Source organism: Maniola hyperantus, chromosome 7 (assembly GCF_902806685.2).
Source record: "Maniola hyperantus chromosome 7, iAphHyp1.2, whole genome shotgun sequence".
NCBI classification, from domain to species: Eukaryota; Metazoa; Arthropoda; class Insecta; order Lepidoptera; family Nymphalidae; genus Maniola; species Maniola hyperantus.
Window position 1 is genome coordinate 6,276,727 of NC_048542.1, and position 26,136 is coordinate 6,302,862.

The following is a 26,136-nucleotide window of genomic DNA, read 5'->3' on the forward strand; positions in this document are numbered from 1 at the left end:
TGAAAAAGTCAAGATTGCGTCTCAATGCAGGCTCTAAAATAATAAGTACAAAAGGAGATAGCGCTTATTTATCAGAGTCGTTACAAACCAAGCGCATCTTTCGAGAATAATTATTTATAGCTAACGTTATCAGATTAAAACTTAATTTATACAATAATAATTTCATACAATGTAAGGAGTACCAGTGATTCTAGATAAATACAACTTACAAGCTGTTTAGATAAATGTCTAACTTGTGCAAGAGCCCTAATAGATATTGGTAATGTAGAAACATACAAAATTTTATTACTATTATTTATTATTCATGCCGCTCACGAAGCTGTGACGGCTAGAGATTCATAAGAAAGTGATTTCTCCAAGACAAAAGCACACAAGCCGCTATTGTGCTTATGTTGTACATAGGGCCACAAGGTCTGGGATTTTTTTTAAAATGGTTTTTCATCATCATGATGATCATCAACTTATCACCGGCCCACTACTGATTGCGGGTCAGACTAAGATAGGCTTAGTCCGTTGGTTAAGCTAAGTGAGGATTGGCAGACTTCACACCTTTGAGAATATCATGGAGATCTCTCAGGCAGGTTTCCTCACAATGTTTTCCTTCACCGTTAAATCAGGTGATATTTGAATTGCGCATAACTCCGAAAAGTTAGAGGTGCGTGGCCGGGATCAAACCCTCGATCTCCCGAACAGGAGGCCGATGTATTAACCACTAGGGTATGGACAAAGGACATATATAGTTTTAGGAGCAGTTTTCAAGCAGGAACTTAAAAAGTTAAAAGCTTAAAGAATGCCTGTCATTTACCTCCAACATCATGCGCCATTTCAATGGGTACGGTGCCGGCCAGTAAGCGGACTCGGGTTGGAAGCCTCCACAGGCTTAGCAGATGGGGAAGACGATGAGCTCTCTGCGCTATGTCAGTTGGTACCGGTGCGGTAGATGGGGTTTCCTCATATTCCGTGGGCGACAGCTCTTCGGGGCAAACCTCGTACATTTCGCCCTTGGTGTTGATGGGCACGAAGAGCTCCTGCAAAATATTATGATTGCCTGGTAAGTATTTACTATATATTTTAAGATTTTTGGGTGTTTTTTTTTTTTTCATTTATTAGGATCACCAACAGCTAATCATCTATCTACATCAAACACAAAATTAAAAATACAAAAGTTCTTAGATAAAATGACGAGCTAATTAAAGGTAATCACCGCATGCGAATAAAGTGTCAGGTAATTTTACTACTAAAATAAGTTGCTTAATTAAAAAAAAAAACAAATTACATAAATAAACTCTAAGCTAATAAACAAATGTAGGTAAGCAGTTCAGGTGATAATAATTAATTAGTCCTAATGTTTTAACTAGGGGTGTCTATCATTATATCCAAAAAGAAATGAAGGTCCTACCAAAAGCGTTTCGTCATCATTAACAACCGATAGACGTCCACAGCTGGACATAGGTCTCTTGTAGGGACGTCTACACGCCACGGTTCCGGCTCCTGCGGCTCCATGCAACTCGCCTGATGGCGTCCGTCCACCTAGTGGTTGGGTCTTCCAAAAGCGTTTACTATTTACTAATTAATTAGTCACCAAATAATTTGCCTCATAGTAAGTAGGTATACTACTACGCATTGCAAAGAAAAAGTTGGCAGTTTCAATAAAATCTTAATTAATTATCAGAGAAAAAATTCTCCAAAAGTAATTGTAAAGAAAAGAGAAGATGTACCTACCTAATAAAAATATAATTATCTATGCGCCGCGCCGGTATAATATTATTAATGTGATATTTTAGCAGTGTCGCAAATGCAGCCATATGATTTATTTAACCATTAGATAATAGCTACCTATATCAGCTTGTAATCAGCCCATGACACGTTTAGCTGCAAGCTGTTTTACAAGGACAGAACAGATTAATCGTCTCCGTTATTTTACTTACAGGCAAACAAATTACCTATCTAACCTATCTCTTTTGACGTTACAACATCTAGAACCTCGGGCGATATGTCATGAACAGTTTGTGGGTAGTTTTGAGTTTAAAATGCTCGTCTCAGTAAAATCTGCCGGGGCAAGTATTACGTATCTAATTATTTATAAGAAACCCAGTTGGCCTACTTATGTGAAATATTTGAAAAGAAAAGTATTGAATTTTTGCGGATGGTAGGTACTTGATAGGGAGACCGTGTACAAAAGTAACAAACACTTTGTTCTTTTAGATTAACATCTGGCTATTAATATTTTTTTTTTCATGAAATGAATTTATAACCATGTAAAATTTTCGTCTAGATGAAAACTCTACAAAAGTATTTTGAAAAATGTATAATAAATAAAGAAAGATTTTTTACCAGGGCCTAATGTCACATATTTTTATAAGTACCTACACATGATGTTTTGATATATTTCCATTATGCCATTGCCTAAAAATACAATTAGTTCATATTGTGTAACCCATACCATACCATATACTAAACCAACCACAAATTAGCTCAAAGTCTATACCTTCCTAGATTTAGGTAAGTTATAGACACCTGTACCTACCTACTATTCTTTCAGTGCATAGACGTACACATTTGTACACTTTGATATTAACCTAAATAAAGTTTCATACAATGGTGTAACTGCTTATCTGATGCGAATACAAGTTCATTACTTCATCGATCTTATGACGCTGGTAGGGCTGGCACTCACTTGAATTTTAGAATTAAAATATTGATCGTTCACTATAACTTTGTTTGACGTTATGTTGACACCATTGTAAATCACTCAATAATAAACCCTAATTTCTAAGCAATGAAGCAAACGAAGCAATAGCGCCAACATAACGTCAGGCGTGAAGTGAATGGACGGCATATTCATTCATTTCTGGTTGCTTAGCTTCTAACCCATAGCTTTAACGTCATCCATATCCGTCATTCAACCGATTTTGACGAATTTAGGTAAAGCGATAGCTTGCATCCCGAAGAAGAAAATAGGCTAATTTTTATCCCGGAAAATCAAAGAGTTTCCACGGGATTTTTAAAAACCTAAATATAAATAAATAAATAAAATAAAGTTAAAATGGCGCGTAAGAAGTCATTTTTAGGGTTCAGTACCTCAAAAGGAAAAACGGAACCCTTATAGGATCACTTTGTTGTCTGTCTGTCTGTCTGTCTGTCTGTCTGTCTGTCTGTCAAGAAACCTACAGGGTACTTCCCGTTGACCTAGAATCATGAAATTTGGCAGGTAGGTAGATCTTATAGCTGACATTTGGGGAAAAATCTGAAAACCGTGAATTTAGGGTTAGATCACACAAAAAAAATTAAATTGTGGTCATGAACTAATAATTAGTATTTTCAACTTTCGAAGTGAGTGACTATATCAAGTGGGGTATCATATGAAAGATCTTCACCTGTACATTCTAAAACAGATTTTTATTTATTTTTATGCATCATAGTTTTTGAATTATCGTGCAAAATGTCGAAAAAATACGACCGTAGTACGGAACCCTCATTGCGCGAGCCTGACTCGCACTTGGCCGGGTTTTTGTTACGCATTATACCGTATAACTTTCCTAAAGTGACAACCCTAAGTCAACTGGCATGTAACAAAAAAGGTTAGAAAAAGTTGAGCTTGTATGCAAAACAGTTTAGGTTCAACTTCTCGCCTATTTATCACCCAGTTTGTCACTTAAATGTTATGACTACCCGCTAATGAGACGTCGCCCTTTAGTTATTGTCACATATAGTTTCATTAAGATTGCTATCGCTACATGCGACACAGCAATAACTATATTGCTGAAGTAATGCTTTCTGTTTTAACTTTTAGTGCATCTTCTATGCTACGAGAATATTAAGTATTATTATAATTGCTCGACGGAAAATGCTTTGCATACCTATCTAAATTCTAAGCTGTACCTATAATACCTAACGTTGTTTTTTTTTCTAAGGTTACGTACTTACCTAGTTAGGTACTAACAGTTCACAACAGTAGGGAACTTCTAACAAAACTTCAAGGCTTCGACGTCACTGGCAGGAATCAAATGTTAGTACATTTGACGCAGGTGCTAAAGTAGCCCATAAGTAGCCCAATATTTCTTTGAATTTACCTGATTTTACCTTGGATGAAAGACGTCACCATAGCCATATCGTCGCCAAACTTGTGTCTGACATAGAAACCTGCCTAGGTAAAGTGTCAGAATGGGGTTCAAAAACCTATTGCAATATAACAACGAGGAGTGCTCTGAAGAGCTTTTTGACCTCATTCCACCCTCATTTTTCTACAACCGCACCGCGCGCCACCGTAAGGAATTTCACCCTCACCACCTGGGTGTCTGGTGCACTTCGACCGTCCGCTGTGCCAGATATACTCGGTGGCCAGATCCTTCTTTCCACGCACATGCAAACTGTGGAACCATCTCCCATCGGCGGTGTTCCCACTAGATTACAGCATGGGGTTATTCAAGAGGCAGACCAACAAATTCCTAAAAGGCCGGCAACGCATTGGCGGTTCCTCTGGTGCTGCAAATGTTCATGGGCGGCGGTAATCACCTAACATCATGTGACCCGCCTACTCGTTTGCTCGCTATCTCTATTAAAAAAAATTACCTACCGTCGATTCAGGATCAAACATCAAACCTTGTTCACACTGCTACTGACACAAAGTAGATGCAAATGGATGCAAAGGATACAGCCATAGAGATATAGGATACAAATGGATACAACATTGTCACTCTCATTGTTATTTTCATCATGTTTCCATCCATTTCATCAGTTGTCACTTATCATACACGTGTCATACTCATCATAAACAACTCCAAACTCGCAACATAACTCGCAAAGACAAAATATAAAAATTCCATATTTCATTTCGCAAAGCTCTACGATATATTATTCAATATTTGGTTTCGGATTTATTATAAAATCTAATATTTTCTATAAATCTCGTCTATAAAAATGGAACCGACTGATTGTGTTTTCAAGCCCTACAACTGGCTTAACAAAGCTGCGGTTTTCAACAAAAACATGGACCGGATACCTTTCGAATGGCTCGAAGCAAACGCAGATATCGTTGCTCTACTTTTCACAGCCGACAAGATCGACAAGGACGGGATCATCGAGAAATTCTACCAAATTTTTGAAAGCGTCAAATTCGTCAACGTTCCTATCGAGGTAATTTATGTACCTTTTGACGACACCGAAGAGGAGATGCAGAAGTGTTACGAAAACCAAGCGAATTGGTTCACTCTTAAACACTCTGACCCCGTAATATTCGTTCTGAAATACTTCTACCAAATCACATGCATCCCTCATTTGTTGGTGATGAAAGTTGATGGGACTTTAGTTTCTAGACATGGGATATTAGATTTGGAGGAATATGGTACGAATGCCGTCATAACATGGCTATCAAAATCAGCTTCTACTAAAAAATGCAGGAGGTTCAGCAAGGAACTGTCAATGTATGGAGAGAAATGGCGTTACATTAATGTAGATCAGCAACACAAAAGTACTAAAGGAGATTACCAAAGGAAATTCTCGTATTTACAAGGACGCAGTTTAGGATTGCCAGCATCATCTAAAATTTCAAGTTCCATCTAAAAAAAATACTTGTAATGCCATCCATCGACGGTAACATCATTGTAAAGAGATTCCAGCTTTGGTAAATATAGGACGTTGTATTGCGTCTATTGATGATTTAACCGAGGTTTGATTTAGCCATTACACAATATCAGGCGAAATTAGGGTTGGGATTTTCCACCGAGTAAATAGTTCACATACATAACGGAACAGCAATAAACTGACACGGCACCCTGTGAATATCAGCCTTCCTAATATGGTTCAAAGTTGACCGAAACAAAGCTAGGGACCATTATAATTGTTTGCAGTTCCGAAAATAATGTTAACACTCCTATTTCCAAGAAATAAGGACGTATATATAATGTCATTTATTGGTTGTAACTGCAAATAAATGTCGGTCACAACCGAGTTCACAAAGTTATCTTTGCTGTTATTGTAAGAGAACTTAGTCCTTGTGTTTCCATTGCAAGGTTTCAATTTCAATAAATTGTCTACACTGTAAGTGCACGTTTATATTTATATACGTACATTCGTGCGATGCTTATAAAATAGGGAATGCGCCAACTGTACCAGACTGACCGTGGTCGAAACGTGACCATAAAAACTGTCCCAGAATATAAATGCCCCATCTATTGTTCCACTATTTTGAACTCAACTATTCCTACTAATTAGATTGGAAATCGTAGGTACTCACTTTCTTTTGCTATCAGATGGCATTGTTTATGATACTCGCAAAACATTTCTTCTTATTTTATTAATAAGCACGCATTTCTTAATACTAATATAATATCATTGGTCACGACTCACGACTGTAGGCTTTAGTACCTGCCCATTACATAAAACATGTCCAGATAGACTCTCCTTCTTCGAAAAGTTCAAAAACGTCCTGATACAAATTATATCAATAATAATAAATTATATTTTATTCGTCTTGGTTTTAATAAATCAATAATTATTTTTTATTTATGTTTAAATTAAAACCTACACTTAGAACCACACGCTGGCACGCTGAATGATAAAGAGATATTCAAGTAAAGTTACAGTGGGTAAGAACTACATAGATAACAAAATCTATCATATGAGTCACATAATATGTATAAGCCAGCCATAACATTTAGAAATAAGTATAATAGAATACTTTAATATGAAGGTATAGCTTGACCAGGAATGTAAAAATACTTCCTCTGGAAGCACCACTAGTATATTGTTTATGGTCAATAAGTATATGTCTTATATAAATTAGTCCCACGGGTTTTCCGCAATATGGCAAGGTGTTTTATTTTTCTGGTCAGGCTTTATAAGTATCTACTTATATTTTGTCTTTTTCTAAGATGTTAAAAATAGTACAGCATGATGCGCATGTCAGTTAGTAATGAACTACTTTTTTCTCCCAGCTCTATAATTAAAGGGGCATGATGGGATGTAATTACCTACGTTGTGTGCGAGCATTAAGTAATTTCTTACAGTAATGTCTTTATAATTTACTTTGGCTACAATGTTGCGACTTACTAGTAAAATATAAGTACCAAAAATCTATCATCTAACTGGCACACCTCTTTTAGAATGGCCGAAATGGCATAAAATCCAAGATGGCCGACATATTTTTTTCCAAAAGTATATTAGGTGTCATTTCCGAGGCTTTCGGAATCATACGGGATTTAGAAATAAACATCATTTCCATGACTGAAAATGATGTTCATTTCTAAATCTAAGATGACTTTCATCCAAGTGACTGACTTACATATTTTGACATAATTTGAAGTTGCACTTCTTTCTCGTATAAAATAGAAACTATAATATTATATAACTATAATATAGAATACATAATAATTGGGTGGATTACGTGGTATGTCTTCCCACTATAGCTCATTCGGATGCCAACTTCAGCAAATTAAATTGCCCCTAGAATTTTTAAATTATTTCTTCTTTTACTTTACATTACTGATCACTGAAATATAACTTTTTTTATAAAACAAAACCTCATTCGCGAATCACGACTATCATTATTGTTATTCTAGGAATTTATTCATTATATTTTGGGATGGATCCGTCCCTGTGACCTAATCCCAACCCGCAAAATTTTACCTAAGTGACCTTTCAAGGGCGGTTAAAAATACTTCGAAATTTGAAAGGCATCGAATTGGGATCTTGTTCATAATAAATTATAGCACGAAAGAGGCACAAAAAATGTTCATGCAGAATTTTTTAGATATACAATCTACCTATTCTTCATTTTGGTACAAAAATATATTGAACTTTTCACAGGCTTTATTTAATAAATCCTTGTCCCTAAATAATTTCTACATGGCATCGCTCATACCGACAGTACGTACCTAAAAGTTGCTTATCAAAATCAGAGGTGCTTGTGATCGACAATCATCACACTAGACTTGTTAGACTCAAGCCTTCTTCATTTCAGCCTAAATTCTGAAGTCTCAAGTCTTTAGAATTTTGGGCTGATATAAAGGTTCGTCAGATTTAGACTTTCAAGCCAGCAGGTTCGACTGCTATTATGTGAATTGCTGTCACAAGGTTTCAAGAAACCATGCAGTAAGTTTATTAAATAGATTCTACTTAGCGTAATTCCCTCTATGAAATTGTTCCTTTTAATAAACTTCTGTATTTATTTAGGGGACTCGAAAGTAGGAAATTATTCTAGGAACCGGAATATAATGTAAGCAAGGCAAAAATATTACAATAATTCGAAACACGCTAAACGACATAAAGAAAAATTTACATACCTACTAACACCAAAGAATGTAACAAGAAAGAGCTAATTCAACACGACTCACTTACACCCCATTACCATTTCTTACCATTCGTCTTGGAGTCGTGCGCTTTGGGAATAGCTCGCGGCTATCCGATAAGCTCTTACATAATTAAGCTCATTATGCCGTAAACAAAATGGAGTGCATCATTTTTCGCATTCGTCTGTCTGAAGTTATAGGGCTGGATCATCAAAATGGACACTACAAGTACGCTATGCCCATCGATATAAATGACAAGATATGCCCAAGAGAACAAAAATTTTCACGTTTTTGGAACCAAATAAATCAGCGCCACCTCTTAGATACTAATGAACGACCCGTTTGAAATCCAGACGTCACTGAGGTTGCGTTGGTGCTAAAGCACCACTGAATCGTGCCATTTTGTTTGTTCAATAGCCTCGTCCATACGAAGTAATAATATACAAGTCAATGGCTATGCCATACTAAATACAGTAGCCTCATTCTAAGCCTTTGTTCTCCAACAGCGCCCCCCTGTCAATGTCATTGAAGTGCCAAGAGAGCCTTGTCGCACTGTAGATTGAAATCTACATAGATATTTTTTGCTTTTGTCTATCTGTCTGTTTATCTAGGTTAATCGTCGAAACCAACCAATTTTGACGGGACTTTCGTAGGCAGTTTGAGTGTGGGCGGGAAAACAGAGATATTACGAGATTTTAAAAAAAACAATCCACGCGGAGTATCTTCATAGAAAATAAGTTACTAAAATGTGGAAAACTCAACCAATATTTTCTCTAAAGTCCTCTCACACAGCACATATTTTCTCTTAAACAAGAAAAAAAAGTAAAAATCGTGACAGCCCTATTCCGTCGTCCTAGCTGCACGGTTCACCGAGGACACTGCCCTCACATTGCAGAAATGTACAAAAGGACTCTCCGTGCTTTTTCCATACTCTCTATTGCAACGCAATAAAGTTGACTTTTCTATTTCCAATTGTAAAAATAGCTTTGCATTGCAATAGGATTCTTAACTTAATTTTGCGCTCTGTTTGAGCGTTATTCTGTTGAAATACGGTTTATTTTCGTTTGTTTGGATTGTTTGTCTTATTTTGCGAGATCTTTACTGTCGAGATCCTGCTGTGCGTTACTATGGGTTGTCGAAGCAAAATAGACAAAGAGTACTTAATGTTCTTTCGAGTGTAAGGAGGTACTTCTTTTTAATTTCATTGCAAATGGCAGCCGGCGCGGGGAATTGCGATTTTATATAATGAAGCCTTTACTTTAAACATCTTAGAATACAATAAAGTACGAAGACGAAGACGTTTTCTATAGTGATTTAAATTGGAAAATCCTGGCCTCTACCACGGAATTTATTGTAAGAGAAATAAATAAAATACAGAATGTACTCTTACAATGCCTAATCTATCTGAGACGTTTTATCAAATCAGGAGTTTGTGTCCGTACTAAGAAATACAAAAGTTAGACAAAAAAATAAGAATATTTTTATTATTCATAGTAATAATATAGAAATAATCTTAACTGTTTGGCCTTGTGTGCTTTTATACCAACCTACAGTATACGGAGCCAATACGGCAGCATTGGTTCTGTCGTTGAGACCGACAAAACGTCACATAGGTATGAGTGATAGAGACAACGCTCTACAAAGCCGAAATCTCATTCTAAAGGTCGATGTACAATATTTTTTCCGGCTACTACTACGGAGCTTGTGTGTTTCATAAGTAAGAAGATATTAATGCTGGCACAATTATTAAATTGTGCCAGCATTTATAATATAATGTACCCTAGGTATTATTGTAGGTACCCATTGTCGTTATATTTGTCTATTCAACTTAGGTACTTAGGTAACCCGCCAACTTTGGTTTGGCCGTTACCAGAAAATATGTAACTAAATTAATTGATCAAAACGCTGTGAGATAGCAACATTTTAAAAAGGTACTTATTAAAAAGACAGGTAAGATTTTAGCGCTTTTAATTCGACAAACAGTCGAATCATAATCGAGAACCATTGTTACTGGCACATCGATTTTTTCGCTTTGCATTGTTCGATGCTCTCGTGATGTAAGTAGTTGATTAATCGATATTAGTTCAGTAATAAAGTTCAGCTCGCATGTTTCCACCCCGCCGTTTATAGTTAATAGAAACACAATTTTGCTCTGCCTTTTTTGAAGATAAAAACAGACGTTCATAAATCCTGAGCGATCGTGTTAGAAGTTATAGGAAAATAATTATTTGTTGGCCATTTAGATATTATTATAATTATTATATCAATAATGTTAAATTATTGTTTACTGTTACTGTAAATGTTGTTTTAAAGGCTTCCTGAAGTGTCTGCTCTTAACAAAGATTTAACCACTTAGATTTAGATTTATTACGTTCATACGTTAATAATTAATATTTTTCTTTAACCTACCTCAATTAGAATTCTACAATTTAGAATGCTATCTACGCACTGTTCGACGTTCGTGTTCTATGCCCATTACCAAAGTGCTAGCCTCAATAGTTCAACTTTAAGAAGCGGACTGAAATCCGAAAGGTTCAAACCCCACCCGTTGTACTATTATCGTACCCAATCCTAGTACTTCAAGCTACACGATTATTTGAAGGGGAAAAGGGATAAATTAGTCATGATTAAAATGGCTATTATTCTTTTCTAATAAAAAAAGGTTAACTGAAAGAGAATACCTTTATGTATTAGGTTCGCCTATGTTTATATACATTCTATTTATGTTATGTGATTATGTTATACAGATCATGTTATGAGTCCATAATTTTAATTTGTATTGCGGCCATTTTGACACTCGTCATCTTGGTTTTTATTATTTGTTGTTAGATATACTTAGTGGCATTTCATTCCCATTCTGAGAGGAGCCCCGCGCTCAGTAGTGGGCCGGCAATGGGTTGATCATGATGATGATGATGATGATAATGATGATTGCGGCAATAAAAATACACAATGTGATAACTTACTACCTTCATGAGGTATGTTACATTGCTTGCAACAGACTAGGGTCCTGTTGGCACCCCTCGGGTACGGAACCAAAAAATGATCTAGATTCTTGACAACTCACATTTCCTTGCGGATCGATGAGTTGGGCATACTTCGGCGCCTTTGCTTTGCTGCCGTCCGCGAAGACGCCCGCCAGCCTCAACGGCGTTCCCGGCCGCGCTGCTGCTCTCTCGTATTGAGCACCCACTCTACCACTTTCTGGAACAAAGGTTGCTGGTGTAAGATGTATGTTTCTGAGGAACGATGCTGTGTAGACACTTAGTAAGGAGGCCATCCTATTCCAGGAGGAGGAGGGAGGATTCCAGGCTAGCTCGCTCCCATCTTAGATACAACCACAGAAATTTGAATAAATATAGAAGTGTCGCCGAGCCGACATGGAAGGGAAATGGCAGTTTTTATTAAATCCACACCCTTTACTAGTTTCTTTCTACACGGCACGTCCGTAACTCCAAATCATATTGCTGATGATAATAATCAGCCGCCTACCAAACCAGATGCAATATAAGTAGAAATCATGAATTCCTAAACTGGCCCGAGCTCTCCCAAAATTCGACTCCTATTGCCTGCAGTTCACAACAAAAAAAATTGCGGTCTACGTTTATAAATTACTAGCTGATGTCCGTGACTTCGTTCGCATGGATTTGGGCTTTCTAAAAATTCCATGGGAACTCTTTGATTTTCGATCCGTTCCTCCGTTGCGACTTGATTGAAGGACAAACTAATAAACCAACAAACAAACACACACATTTGTAATATGGGTTGTGTATGTACATTCGCATTTATAATATGGGTAGTGATAACAATGAATACAGTGACCCGCTTTTGGGTTAGTTAAACAATAAACACCTTTTTGAATGATCTTGTAAATATGGATTCCGAACGAAACTGACAAAAGTTTATGCAAGCTCCAGTAATAAAATATACTTTCTCAATAAATAAATAAAAAATACTTATTACCAGAAGTAGGCCTTGCTCTATAGGCGGAGATCGCACGCGGCGACACGAGGGCGAAGGCTCTACTCCGTAGCAGCGCCGCGATGGAGCCCCGAGGCGTCGCGAGAGCACCGCCGCGACAACCACACGCCGAAAACCAACCTGCGAAAAAACAAACACATATTTACTTATATCTACTGATATCTGCATGCGTTTTAACTTGCTTTAACTGGGAAAGTCATCGAGATTCGAGAGGAAGCCTGGATGCCTGAGAGTTGTTCATAATACTTTCAAAGGTGTGTGAAGTCCGCCAAACCGCACTTGGCCAGCGTGGTGACTGGAGCACTATGACTGAATCCTTCTCATGGCGATAGGTTGACGATGTAGATGACTGTAATCTGTAAATATTTCTTATGTTATAGTTCAAAGCCGAAACTCCGGCGCATGACACATGATCACTTTGTGAATTGTGACAGAAATCAAAGGTTGGCTTTTGACTAAGCAGTCTCGGCATTTTTGAGAATTGCCTAGGCTGTTGGCTAAACGCGATGTGTCGGCCTTTTAGCTTTGGACTATAACAACCATTTAAAAAAATCATAAAGATTTGGCATGTAGGTTCTCTTGAAAACCACCCACTAACAAAGGATTTTGAGAAATTCCAACTGGATCTCTAAGACTGTCTGTTAGTTACCTTTCCACGGCTCAGCCGTTAAACCGATCTCCATGAAGTTACAACGAGATAACGAGTAGCTTACACTCAGTTGCACAATGCATAATTTTTATCTCCGATCCCGAATACGAAATTTTTAAACAACCATAATCCACGCAGTCGAAGTATGTCTATACATCTAGATGTGAGGGTTACTTGGGACTTTTGCAACCCAGATTGCAGTTTCTTGACGTAAAAAACATCATACCTATCTACTTGACCTATCACAGTCAGGTACAGATCACGATTGTAAATAAAAACTCCATTCAATCTGATTGACTAGGTACCTGGTTGCAAATTGGAGAACTCATCGATCATTTCAACCTAGATCAATAGTCAATACAATTTGATCTCTACTACATAAATTATTCTGTTTAGTTTATGATGGATAGTTCTGCAACTAATTCAGCATTGATTATCATTTTAATCAATAGGAAATATGTTAAAATACATGTTGGAAACTGATAGCCTAAGTAAAAATATCGGTCAAGTGAGTGTTGGACTCGCCCACGAAGGGTTCCGTACTATCAGAAATATTTATTATTTGTTGATATAGTGGCAATTTAATTTATGTCGGAAAAAAGCTGCCATGGATTTTTTAAATAAACCGAAACTTAAGTGAACGAAGTCGCGGGCATCATCTAGTAAGGAAACATCGTAATAATATCAAAAGAAGAAAATATCGATAATAATAAAAAATCAAAACAAGAAAGAAGAAAATGTAGCAGAAATTGCGATGGTGGAAAAGGCACATCAAGTTATAAACGAGGTGATGCCTCATTGGCGACCGAATACTGATCTCTGATACGATGTAAGATCCAGTTTCCAAAAGCTCACATTTTATTAGGATTAGCAATATTCATCATACATCATAAATAGTGCCAACCCTAATACCCGGCTGAGTTTGTTGTGGGCTCTTCTCAGAGCAAGGCACGCTTTGAATATTCGTAGCTTTCTAATTTCTAATTATCGCCATTACATTAATTATTATCTTACATATTCAACAATTGACAATCAAAAAATGTGGTATAGTTTTAGGGGGAATGCTCAAAATTCATGGTGAAAATAAAAATAATACCCGGCTGAGTTTGTTGTAGGCTCTTCTCAGGCCTGGGTGCGTTTGGAACCCTCGTAACTTTAGTTATGAATTAACGTAATTAAATACCATCATTACATCAAATATCTTACATATTCTACAACTGACAATGTTTTTCCTGATTGATTGATTTACGTGGATTTGATTCATCGAAAATGGTTTTTTTTCATGTTACTCTTTCGTGCTAGTCCACTCATCTTTAATTGAAATTCTATTTTTGGTCACTTTGTAATCTAATGTAGCGCCTGTAATGATGATGATGATGATAATAGGCACGGAAGGAAAAGGTATGATGACGTATTTACAATCATAAAAACTGACGGTCTAATAACTCCAAAACAAATTAACAAAATATATCGACTCTAAAATAAGCTATTTAATTTCAATGTGAGAGTCAAATGTCACTCATTCAACCAACGTACAACAATCAAACTAATCAACAACTTTCTCCTACAAAAACTGTAATAAACTGTGTCCTTATAAAGTTCAGACAATGGGTCGTTACATAATTCATGTCATGGAAAGGAGGGAAAGGTCAGATCTATTAACTTGTACATAGAATTAGTTTACATTCTTTGTCACTAGTAAATAGTAACAAGTAACAGAGTAAGATCCCCGTAGCGCCAGATCTGCCTTATTTTCATTTTGTTACTAAGTAACAAAATGTGTGGGACAGAGTAGTTTTTGTATGTACCTGTAACGTTCGCATATTTGCTAGCTTGGACCAAGGGCCAATTTATAGATATCAGCTGATTTGGTATTACTACCAAATGTTCTAGTTTTAGCTTAGGGATTAGTTATATTAACCACTACACAAAATCTGCTTGGCGACTGGCGAGTGGCGACAAGCTCTATGGTTCCGTTGTGGGGCACGTGATTTTACGATTACCAAAAAACAAGTAAAATGGGCAGGAAAGTAGGCATTAGTTCCATTTACTTATACAGTTATTTATATATTTAGGTACTAGGTACATCCATGGTTAAGGTTGGTCACAAGTTAACGAAGCTGACTTGTGCAACCCAAAAAGGCTTTTTTTGGTTGTTAAATTTTAACGGTAAAGTTATTTTTTAATCGCCTGATGAACTGACTAAGCCTGGTTAAGCCTGGTTTAGTTCCCTCGAAAACCATAATTACCATCATGATACAATGCATATACCTACATAGATAACCATCAACCCTAAAGCGCGCTTTATAAAGAACCCTAGAGTGTTTTATTACATTCCCTGTGTTCTTTTTCCTGTTGACCCCCGAGGTCTGAATGCTAATGGCTACGTGTAAACTTGTTAACAGATAAAATGCTGGCGATTTTGAATTTCAAATGGTTTACATTGTTTTTAAGTAAACCAAGTTTTTTTTCTGAACAATGCCATAGTCGTATGTAGAAGGGTGCAGGAGTTTTAAATACAAAATGTGGCGTCAATGAATTAAGTTGTTATACCTACTTGTTAGCAGCAAGTAACAAAAACTGTTGTTCATTGAACAGTAGTTGTAGATTTTATCGACTCTCGAATTCTAGCAACGTTTGATGTGACGTAAAATCTTATACTACGGGTACAGTACTTATATAGTGAACGAGTTTCTCGCTGGTCTTATTCGGTAGGAAAGACATACTTACTGAAAATACACATACAAGCATATAAGTACCTACCTAATTAATTATTTTACGTTTTTTCAACATGCGTAGGTATAGACATAGAGCTTTATCTCTGTTCGGACCATCGAGGGCGTGTCTAAGGGCTGCGCTGAAATCATGCAGACGCATAAAACGGTTGTTACCCCGCGCCCGAGCGAGCTTCGCTACGGCAAAAAGTTCAGAAGAACGCTCGCGTAGAATACGACAGAGTAAAAATTCATAGAGAACATCATTAATAAAAAAACGTACCCACTATAAAAGTATTCTCAAGCGTAAATAACATTAACATTTTTAGTACAGTAAATGAAATCATTCACTAGATAGAGGCTGATAAAAAGTTTCCGATTTAAAGTTTTATATAATTTTATTAAAGACCGCTGACCAGCCCCGGCTTCGCACGGGCTTCGCATAAATTGATAAATGTGATATTATGATAATAATTATGATTACATAATAAACTTTCCTCGTGAAATGTTCTAAATGATAATGAAAACCGCAGTAAATTGCATTGATATTAGGTACATCTTAGACTGCATCTTAGACTGCATCATCACTTACCACCAGGTGAGATTGCAGTCAAGGGCTAACTTGTATCTGAATAAAAAAAAAAAAAAAAAGGTACCTACCATTTTTTAACCGAAATTGAACCTGGGTTCAATCCATGGATAACCTAATCTCTAAGTACTTCTAACTTTTCGGAGTTACCTATATTAGTTCTAAGCACTTGCATTAACAATCATTAACATAACATCATTATACCAAAAAAATTGTTACTCTATGTGCATAAATTTTTTTAACAAATTGCCGATGGAGATTAAAATGCTTCCATTTAAACAATTCTGTCATAAATTAAAAAAATGGTTGCAAGAAAAAAAAATTATGCAGTGGATGACTTCGTACGACATATTAAGGCTTAATTTCGAGATTTGATTAAGTAATTAATTTCATCAATGTAAGTAATTTATTATTAAGTTAATATTAACATGCACTTAAATAAGACTATTTTAGGTTTTCTCTGACATCATATTTTAAATTTATTTTTTATTTTTTAGTACCTATGTTAATAGTAACTAAATGTGCAACTGACACTATTGTAAAATTGCGCGCCATTGATGGCAGATTGTAATTGGACTTTTATATTTTTAAGACCCTATGTACATACAATTTTGCAATTAATAAACTTATCTTATCTTATCTTATCTAACAGTAAATAAAGCACCGTGAGGCGTAAAAAATATTATACTTAAAATAATACTAAATATAACTTTTTCGATACTACACGCTATATCGATGGGTTGACGAGTACCTATTAATTCAAATAATTCTTATGGCTCCTTTGGATTCTTGTCATTAAAGTAATTTAATCTTCACCTTTTAATTTCTTTCGAACAACTCAGCGTTATATTCGCAAATCTTTCTTATTGGTGGGCGGTAAAACCGAATCCGATGACGTTTTTTTGACATAGCTACTTTAAAATAAGCCTCTATACATTAATTGGGCTGTGCATTTCGCTTGACGTCTTATGGTAAACTTTTATGGTTTGTAACAAATGCAGCCTGCGCGTCCGACCTTCAAGGCCAGCCGCTTGCAGAGGTGACTTGCGGGTTTCCGTTTGTTATATCACGATACAATTTACATTTTATATTACATCCACCACTCAAACTTGTTTTACTGGAAAAGTAAGTACTCAAGTATATAATGTTAATTAATGACACTGATTTATAATTTGACACATAAAGACGTCAGTTACAATTTTGGGTTTACTTAATACTTAATTATATCAGTTACATATTTTGAAATATGATGTTTTTGTATGGGTTTTCCCAACGTGGAGCGCCACTTCTCATTTTCTTTTAATGAAAATCTAAATATATAAAAGGAAAAGGTGACTGACTGACTGACTGACTGATCTATCAACGTACAGCTCAAACTACTGGACGGATCAGGCTGAAATTTGGCATGCAGATAGCTATTATGACGTAGGCATCCGCTAAGGAAGGATTTTTGAAAATTCAACCCCTAAGGGGTGAAATGGGGGTTTGAAATTTGTGTAGTCCACGCGGACGAAGTCGCGAGCATAAGCTAGTTCTCATTTATTATTTTTCAAGCATAGGTATTTCGTGAGTGCTTCAGGTACTTTCACGAAAGAACCTGCAAACCTGTGTCCTAAATTTCAAGCGGTAGCAGCTGCACGCTTGTTATAATGTGCTGCACTCATTTTTCCAACACAAAAACCTATTTACTTTGTTTTCCATACAACGGCCCATGCTCGCAATCCCGTGATGAATTAAACACTAAATTGTGGCTAATTCCTTTGTACACAATCTCTAAACTAAACTAAAATATCACGTCTAAATCTATTGCTATCCCTTTCATAATGTAGCTTGCGGAAAAGGAAAGCACTAGATTTAGACCTGTTAATTTAGTTTAGTTTAGCGATTGTGTACTAGAGAATCGGCCCCACTGTTTAACTAATCTCGAACACACTGCGTTGAAAATTTAAATACTGCAAGGATTGACTTATATAAATAAATAAATAAATAAAAGTTTATTCAGCTCACAAAACAAGAAAATACAAAAAACATACAAACCAAATGTTACAAATTAAAAAAATTAAAACTAGGTAAGCTTAAAACTACGAGCTCGACAGTACTAAAAAGAAAAATGATGTCTTGTTTGAGCTGAAAAGGCTACTGCCTCAGCATGATGCTGCAGTATTTGACTGCAGTATATATTACTTCGTATGGACAGGGCCATTGAACAAACAAAATAGCATCGACTCAGTGGTGTTTAGTCTTTAGCACCAATGCAACCTCAGTGACGTCTGGATTTCAAACGGGTCGTTCATTAGTATCTAAAAGGTGGCACTGATTTATTTGGTTCCAAAACCGTGAAAAATTTTGTTCGCTTGACCATATTATCTTGTCATTTATATCCATGACTGCAAGTAAAAATGCGTAATATTGAACGGGGCTAATTCATTTGTACAAAATGTAACAAAAAAAATAAAGAAAACTAGAAAAACTTCTGAATGTCGTTTTTCACAGCAATATGTGCTTACCTAAAATTATTTACATAAGTATACAGTAAATTATTATTTCCTTTAACATTCATATAAAATAATGATAATATTAATTATTGTCATATAATTTAAAAATTATCTCATAAGAACTTGTTTTTGAACAATCTTCTTAAATATATAAAAGGAAAAGGTGACTGATTGATCTATCAACGCACAGCTATTATGACGTAGACATCCGCTAAGAAAGGATTTTTGAAAATTCAACCCCTAAAGGGAGTAAAATAAAGCATAAGCTACTTACTTATAATTTCTAACTGCACGGAATGATAATTTTATCGATCCATACACTTTAGTTGTTTCCATAGTTTAATGGTACAAAAGTTTATGGTGACATGTATTAACATACAAACAACAACACAAATCTCTGACGCACTCAATGTGAACGCTGAACACTGGAGCGCACTTACAGTTAACGCATACGATTTTTTATGCGAAGTAGGTGAATATATCACAAGGGGTGAACAGGAACTGAGGCGGTTTAAAGTGCCGCATTCTATTATAGCTTCGAATTATTGCAAAACATAAAATAAAAAAAATAATAAAAATCTTTTTTATTCAAATAAACTTTTATGAGTAGGTTTGATTGTAACGTTTAGGTACATTTAGATAGGTTAGGGAGTTCAGTAGGTCAAATTCTCAAACTCTCAAAATTACCTAATAAGTAGGTAGTAGAACTTAGCGTGGCAGTAAGCTTATATATATATATATATATAGCAATATCTTCCGTATATTATGCACATTTGAAACATGTTTGAAACGATAGAGTCAATGACTGACATATAAACGGAGATTTCGTTTGCAAGTTTATTCTATAATATTTCCTCAACTAAGGTAGGATTTTCAGAAACTCTATTCTGACAAAGCCAGGGCAGGTCAGCTAACTTAAGCTATAGTTATATAAAATACTAAGTACCTACCTATAGTTACGTAAAATAATAAACGATAACTTTAAAAAAAATTGAAGTTCCTATGTCTCCATTAATGTTTCTTAGTATTTTTTATGGTTTGAAACCCATAGAACCTGCGCAAGCGACCGGTCCTCCAAGGACAACCGCTTCACAAGGACGTTTTTCGAGCTGTCGTTTGTTATAAATTATTATAAGTAGGTATCATTTTGCTTTTATATTTCACTTCATTGAAACATTACGAAAACCATTTTCATCATAATACCTATATTTATGCAAGTCATGACAAATGTCACATATACCTATGGTACCTACGCGATAGGTCGAGATGGCATTCGGGGCACCCCGCACAGCCTCCGCGCTAACCCAGTGCGGAATAGCTCGCATGAGATGGCAATCGGGGTATGAGGTGTAGTATAAGTTGGGTTATTTCTGTATTCTGTACTAAATACCTACCTAGGTATTATACCTAGATACAATATTTATGATAAGATGCAGCTGGAATATATGAGATAATTTTTGGCCTTAATATTGCAATTATACTTACTTACTCATTATACCTACCTATATTTAACTTAATAATATTATGTACTTATTATTTATTATAAGTAAGTAAGTACTTAAAGTACCTATTTGGAACTATTAACTAAACAGTTAACTTGATTATTATGATCAAAACTGTAATACTTAATTGATTAGTAGACTAGTTAAAAATCCAAGTCCGACAAGTCGTATTATGTAAAATGTAGGCAGGTATAACGCACACAGTTTCGCATAACTGCGAAGTGAGACAAGTTTGTCAGGTTATTTATTGTACTGGGTTTCGCGTGATCCCCATAGATTAGGCTTATCTGCTAGTTTGCTACGTATCTGGAGCATAACCCGGTACTTGCGGTCGTTACTCTTGAAGACAAATAGGTAGTAGGAATAACAGCAACATTGTCCGAGCATTATGCATACCTACTACAGCACACTTGCGGTAACTAAGACACAGACAACGTTGCTATTTAAGTTAAGTGTATCATCATCATCTTTTTATTTGATGAAAAAGCCCATAGACTATACGTATATACAAGCCCTTGACTCAAATCTCACTAAGAGATACACGAGTAGATATCATCTACTCGTGTGGTAAAGCCACACGATGCGTTGCGTTGGCGGCGCGGTGCCTAAGCGGTGCCGCTGCGTCAACCTACGTGGAAATCGCTGTACCATGTCACACGATGCGTTTACGACATCGTGCGGCGCTGCACCGCACACGCAACGGACTTGGATCCAGAGAGAAAAGACGGGGAGGGATGGTGCTGGTGCGTTGCAACGCCATACTTATTGCCGAAACGGCAGCGTAGTGCCCTTGTGGCAGCCAATACTCAAATCCACAGCAGTGCGGCGCCGCAAAGCACCGGAAACATCGTATGGCCTCAATATAATTCAGTAGATATATGATGGAAGCGGGCTAATCTGGAAGGAGTACTTATTGTAGTCCCCTAAATCATAACCCCTAATATGTGCCCTAATAACAAACGGGCGATCTTAAAACTCACGACATCGAATCGGATAATATGAAAACTGGAAACGCTTGTAATTACAAGCACATACAACGTACATTTTTGCATACCCACTGTGCTAAATTCTTTGAGACTCGAGTAACTATCGACTAATAACCCGTAAACCTTGACTCTCGCTTAAACGGAATCCTAAACATGCTCCAAATAGTAATTAGCCTAGTTAAATTTAACTGTACCATATCTTAAATACAGATCTTCGGTTTAATCAGCTCTCTCGCTGATAAAATACGTGCAATGGGCACGCGGCGTTCTGTGCGAATTGCCAATCGGGATCGATTTGGGATCGATGGACACACAAAACGTGCGACGGAACTGTGTCCAACGCGGCTCCTACATTTTTTTTGAATTCCATTACAAGCTAGCCTTTGACTGCGATCTCACCTTGTGTTAAGTGATGATGCAGTCCAAGATGGAAGCGTACTAACTTGGAAGGGGTATGGCAGAAGATATTAACTTTTTCTAAAAAGGTTTGGTTAGTGCTTACGAGTCTTAATCCGATCTCGATTGTTCAATCACAATTGCACAGAGCACTTGTACAAAAGAAGGTCATTGACCAGTGCAAACCGGTTACCGGATATCTTTCCGTGCTTTACTAGATTTTGAAAATCTCGCCGTATTTGTCAACACTTACTATTCCAGCCGTGGTTTGAACTTTCGCACATACTATTATCATGATGTGACGTATACGACGTCTCATTAGCCTATTTATACCTAATCAATCGATACTAATATTATAAGACGAAAGTGTGTCTGTCTGTCTGTCTGTCTGCTAGCTTTTCACGGCCCATCCGTTAAACCAATAAACCAACAAACAAACACACTTTAAAAAATTTATAACAAGGCCAGTGACTAGTGATGCCGCTCGGAATCATGTAAGGATTCTACACCATACCAACATCCGCTGAAAACATTACATCATTTTTCGGGCAGTCGTGTAAAAATAATCAATTATCAAAGCCTGTTAATTTTTTGCCTTAAATTAAAAAAAAAATCAAAACGTAGGGTTTAGATTAATGTAGGTAGAGACTACAGAATAGAATAAAGATGGTATAGACTGATAAATATCCCTGCGAATGTGTGGAAATAATAAAACCAATCCTGGTTTATTGTACTATTCGGAAAATAATAGACAGAAGCGGAAATAGGAGGGGTGTTATAATTTATTCCTTATTGGCCATATAGTTAACCTACCTGGTTTATGTTATTGCGAGTGCGTTATAACTTACATGCTAATATATTGCCCATATAATTCATGTTATTTATGGTCGCACAACCCTCGTAAATTCCAGTAACATTTATGGTTAAAAATTAAATTCACGATTTGTTTGCAATTATGGCATACCATTCTAAAGCCATTTCTACGTCTATGGCAAAGAACAAAGCTGAAAGGTAAATTAGGAAGAATTACTATACATACCAAATTATTAATGTAAAAAAGTTTAAATCTCAAAGAGGAAAAATATAAAATTACTTATCAAAAAGATTCTTTTTCCTTCTAGATCTTGATGATAACTTCTTAGTTAATGACAATCGTATGGATACATTTATTTAAAATACTTAGCTACATCTTGATGATTTTATACATTTTATAAGATTTCAACTTACCGACGGCCTAAATGAATAATCAATTTATCTGTAATCTCTCGATAAGTTTTGAAGTAATCGCGTTCTTATATAAATACGAATCGAATACATAATCTCCTTTTTTAAAGTCGATTAGAAAGACGGGTAGCTACTTACGAATATTATAGACAAATGATGTCTTTCGCTATCGTCTTTCAATTGTGTTTTATCAACAAAAGCAGTATCATTTTATTGAATTAACACCGGAGCCTACGCATTCCTAAAGCTATAGTGCGTGGGTTCCGTGCGTTTCTCAATGTTGACATATCTATTAACATATGGACACTTCTCTATTTACTCTTTTTAGAAAGACACGCGTTTTATGGGTACTCTTACGCTTTGAGTACATTTCAATGATCAATGGTTGTGTAATATTTATTTTGTGCATATTACAACGTTTTTCTTTTTTTCTATGCAACCTTGCTTGTGTTTCTTTGGTGTTTCCAATAAAACATCAAACGTTTTAGTGTGTATCTTTTTGTTGGAATTTTGTTGTGTAATGTATATCACTTGTTTTAACGATGCAGGAAATTATCGCGAGGAAACCTGCATGTCTAAGGCTGAGATCTATAGAGCGTACTTTGACTTTGCTTAGACTTAAGGCACTGTTAAAACGAGACAGCGTTATATCGCTGGCATACCTAAATCTGTCTCATTTTAACTGAAACTTAAGTCTAAGCTAAGTCAAACTACGGTCTATAGATCTCAGTCTAAGAGTTCTCCGTAATGTTCTCTATTGGTATCCAACCAAAACAATTCTTATTATGAAAGGAGACTCGTGTTCTGTAGTGAGCCGGCGCGGCGCGTGGGTTAATGATGTTCTACAACCAAAACAAAATTAGCCACATTATCGATTTCTCAAATACACAAACACACACATTGTCTCCGACAAATAATTAGATGAATTGCTAACGGGGCCAATTTTTTACAATTTGGCAAAATTAATGAACAATATTGTAAAATTTTCGTCAAAAATTTGTATGATGAAGCACGGAGCGTAAATCACGCTGAAATACCACTTAGTACCTAATCAAAAGAGTAGAATTTAGTTTTCCGACTCTAATATAATATGGCTATACTTATCGCACAACTCCCCCTCTATCAAGATTGGATGCAAAGCCAGGAATCGATCCCGTAATTTATGCCCACGATCGCGACCGATACTCCCTATAAATAACGATTATACAATTGACAACGCCCACAAAAGTCAGGTCAGAATAGTGATAATAATTTGCATTGCTCCAAACTGGGAAGTATACTTATCAAAGCTTCGGACTGTACATCAGTCTGGCTTTCTCTGCACTAGAACTATACGTACACGGGATTTTGGTCCTTGAATATCATGTTTGTAAGGCGAAAATTGTGTAGATTTAAACAGAAATTCCTAAGCATTATTCTCTATTGCTTGCTTGCCTTCGCAAGCAAGGAGGTTGTGAACGCGCACTGGCTAGAGACAAGGCCTCCGATAAAACGTTCCAATTTTGATATTGGTAATATCACCGTTATGCAAGATAGCTTCTGCTGGAAACATTCGTAGATCGTCTCATCAGGCATCACAAAGCATGCATTTTTTAAAAATATTTCGTAGTGTTTACTAAACTAATAGATACCGAATATTATATTGGTCAGTGACAAAAAAAAATTATTAACGAAGCATTTTAAAAAACCTTCAAATTTTATTAAATATTCTCTAATTCGATCATTAAAAATCCTGTTTTCCTAATCACTTGAAAAGTTGAAACTTGAATCCAAGATCTCTATATACGGTCTATTTAATTATGTTGATCTATTATTGAAATGTTTGTTAGTTATTTTATACAATCATTTTGTCTCTTTATTTTATTTACTTTTTTATAAACCTCTTCGTACTACATCAATATGTATGAAGTCATGGATAACCCCATATCAATAGCTTTCTGGGAAATGCCACAGAAGCAAATCATGCAATTTTCAAATGAACCATCCGATCAATTTGCTCACACTAAGGTGTGTAGTTTAGATACCTACCTACCTACCTATTATCTGAATCACCACATTAATATTGCATTTCGGTGAAGTTTGTTTTGACCACTAAATTATCGTGAAGTCGACTTTAACGAATAAATTATTATGTATTGCAAATTATAAGGCACCTTAGACATACATTTACAAGTAGGTTCATAGATTTACATACGTTCTCTATCAAACTTTCGCACATCTAAATTGTAAAACATTGTTAGCCAACTCTTGGCTCGGTTAAAGCTTATAAAATCGTAATGTATAACAATTTCATAACCCTGTTTCACGAACCGTCGACGACGGGTGCTCGTGCGTGTAAATCTCTTACATTATACACATCATTATAGAGAATAAGATACGGCTGTACTAGAATATTGTATGCATAGATATTTGGACTGAGTTTATTCATATTATAAACTTTTTCCAACCAAAAGGCTGGCTTTGCATCCATTTATGTGTTTCTTCTCTTTTGTTTTCTTTCTGTGCTTCATATTCGTATTATATGAGTAATACTTACGTAAATATTTCTTCAGTTTTTAAACTAACTTTAACATGCATCACCAGTTTCTATATTACTATGGTGCATCGTCATACTACCGAAGATAATATACTTATTAATAGCGTACCCAGTTTATTATTGTAATAGCGTACCCAGTGTTTGTAGATTACGTCATAATCAATACAAATAAAAATTGCTACACCATTAGGACTATACCTAATCTAATCTTAATTCTTGGACCGCTCATAATCTTTTCATCTAAGTACAAAGAATTATGCAGTTGTACCTAATATATTCTATCTAATATCGAAAAATGACATCGCTTCGAACCTTAATCGCTTTACTTATATCTGACTATCGAGGTTCCTAGTTCCTACAGTTTTGATATGCAAGCCTATGTTTCCCACATTCAGGCGACCTCCTCTATGGCGGGTGCAGCGGCCATCAGCGCCGAACAGGCCAAGAGGCGCAAATATGAAAACCTCGATGGGAGCTTCGTATTCGTGCCTTTTGGTGTGGAGACCTTGGGGCCGTGGGGCCCGGGGGCTCGAGCTCTTTTTGAAGAAATTGCGAAAAGAGTTATCGAGTCAACCGGGGACCCGAGAGCTGGCAGCTACCTTGGTCAAAGAATTAGTTTGGCCATCCAAAGGGGTAATGCTGCCAGCACCTTGGGTACAATGCCTCGCTGCGGTGGTCTCGAGGAGGTTTTAGATTTAATTTAATTTATTTTAGTTTTAATTTAATGTTGTTTTTTTTAGATTTAAGTTTATTAATAGTTTATTTAATAAATTTAG

At 36.1% G+C, this 26,136-nt stretch overlaps 2 protein-coding genes across 2 annotated transcripts in view; one reads left to right on the top strand and one right to left on the bottom strand.

Annotated features, from left to right (window-relative positions):
- B4 overlaps positions 1-26,136 on the bottom strand; it is a 104,608-nt gene that overhangs the window by 4,148 nt on the left and 74,324 nt on the right. The window contains exons 3-5 of the mRNA XM_069499874.1: positions 12,252-12,389; positions 11,356-11,492; positions 806-1,028 (exon numbers count right to left, since the gene is read on the bottom strand). Coding sequence (XP_069355975.1) covers positions 806-1,028; positions 11,356-11,492; positions 12,252-12,389 — 498 coding nt within the window. The remainder of the gene's footprint in view (positions 1-805; positions 1,029-11,355; positions 11,493-12,251; positions 12,390-26,136) is intronic.
- On the top strand, positions 3,826-6,423 carry LOC138402607 (nucleoredoxin-like protein 2). The gene has a single exon (XM_069499913.1). The coding sequence runs from the start codon at positions 4,921-4,923 to the stop codon at positions 5,560-5,562; it is 642 nt and encodes a 213-aa protein (XP_069356014.1). The 5' UTR covers positions 3,826-4,920; the 3' UTR covers positions 5,563-6,423.

Excerpts from the sequence above, each read along its gene's own strand:
- LOC138402607 (XM_069499913.1), top strand. The coding sequence starts at position 4,921 with ATGGAACCGACTGATTGTGTTTTCAAGCCCTACAACTGGCTTAACAAA.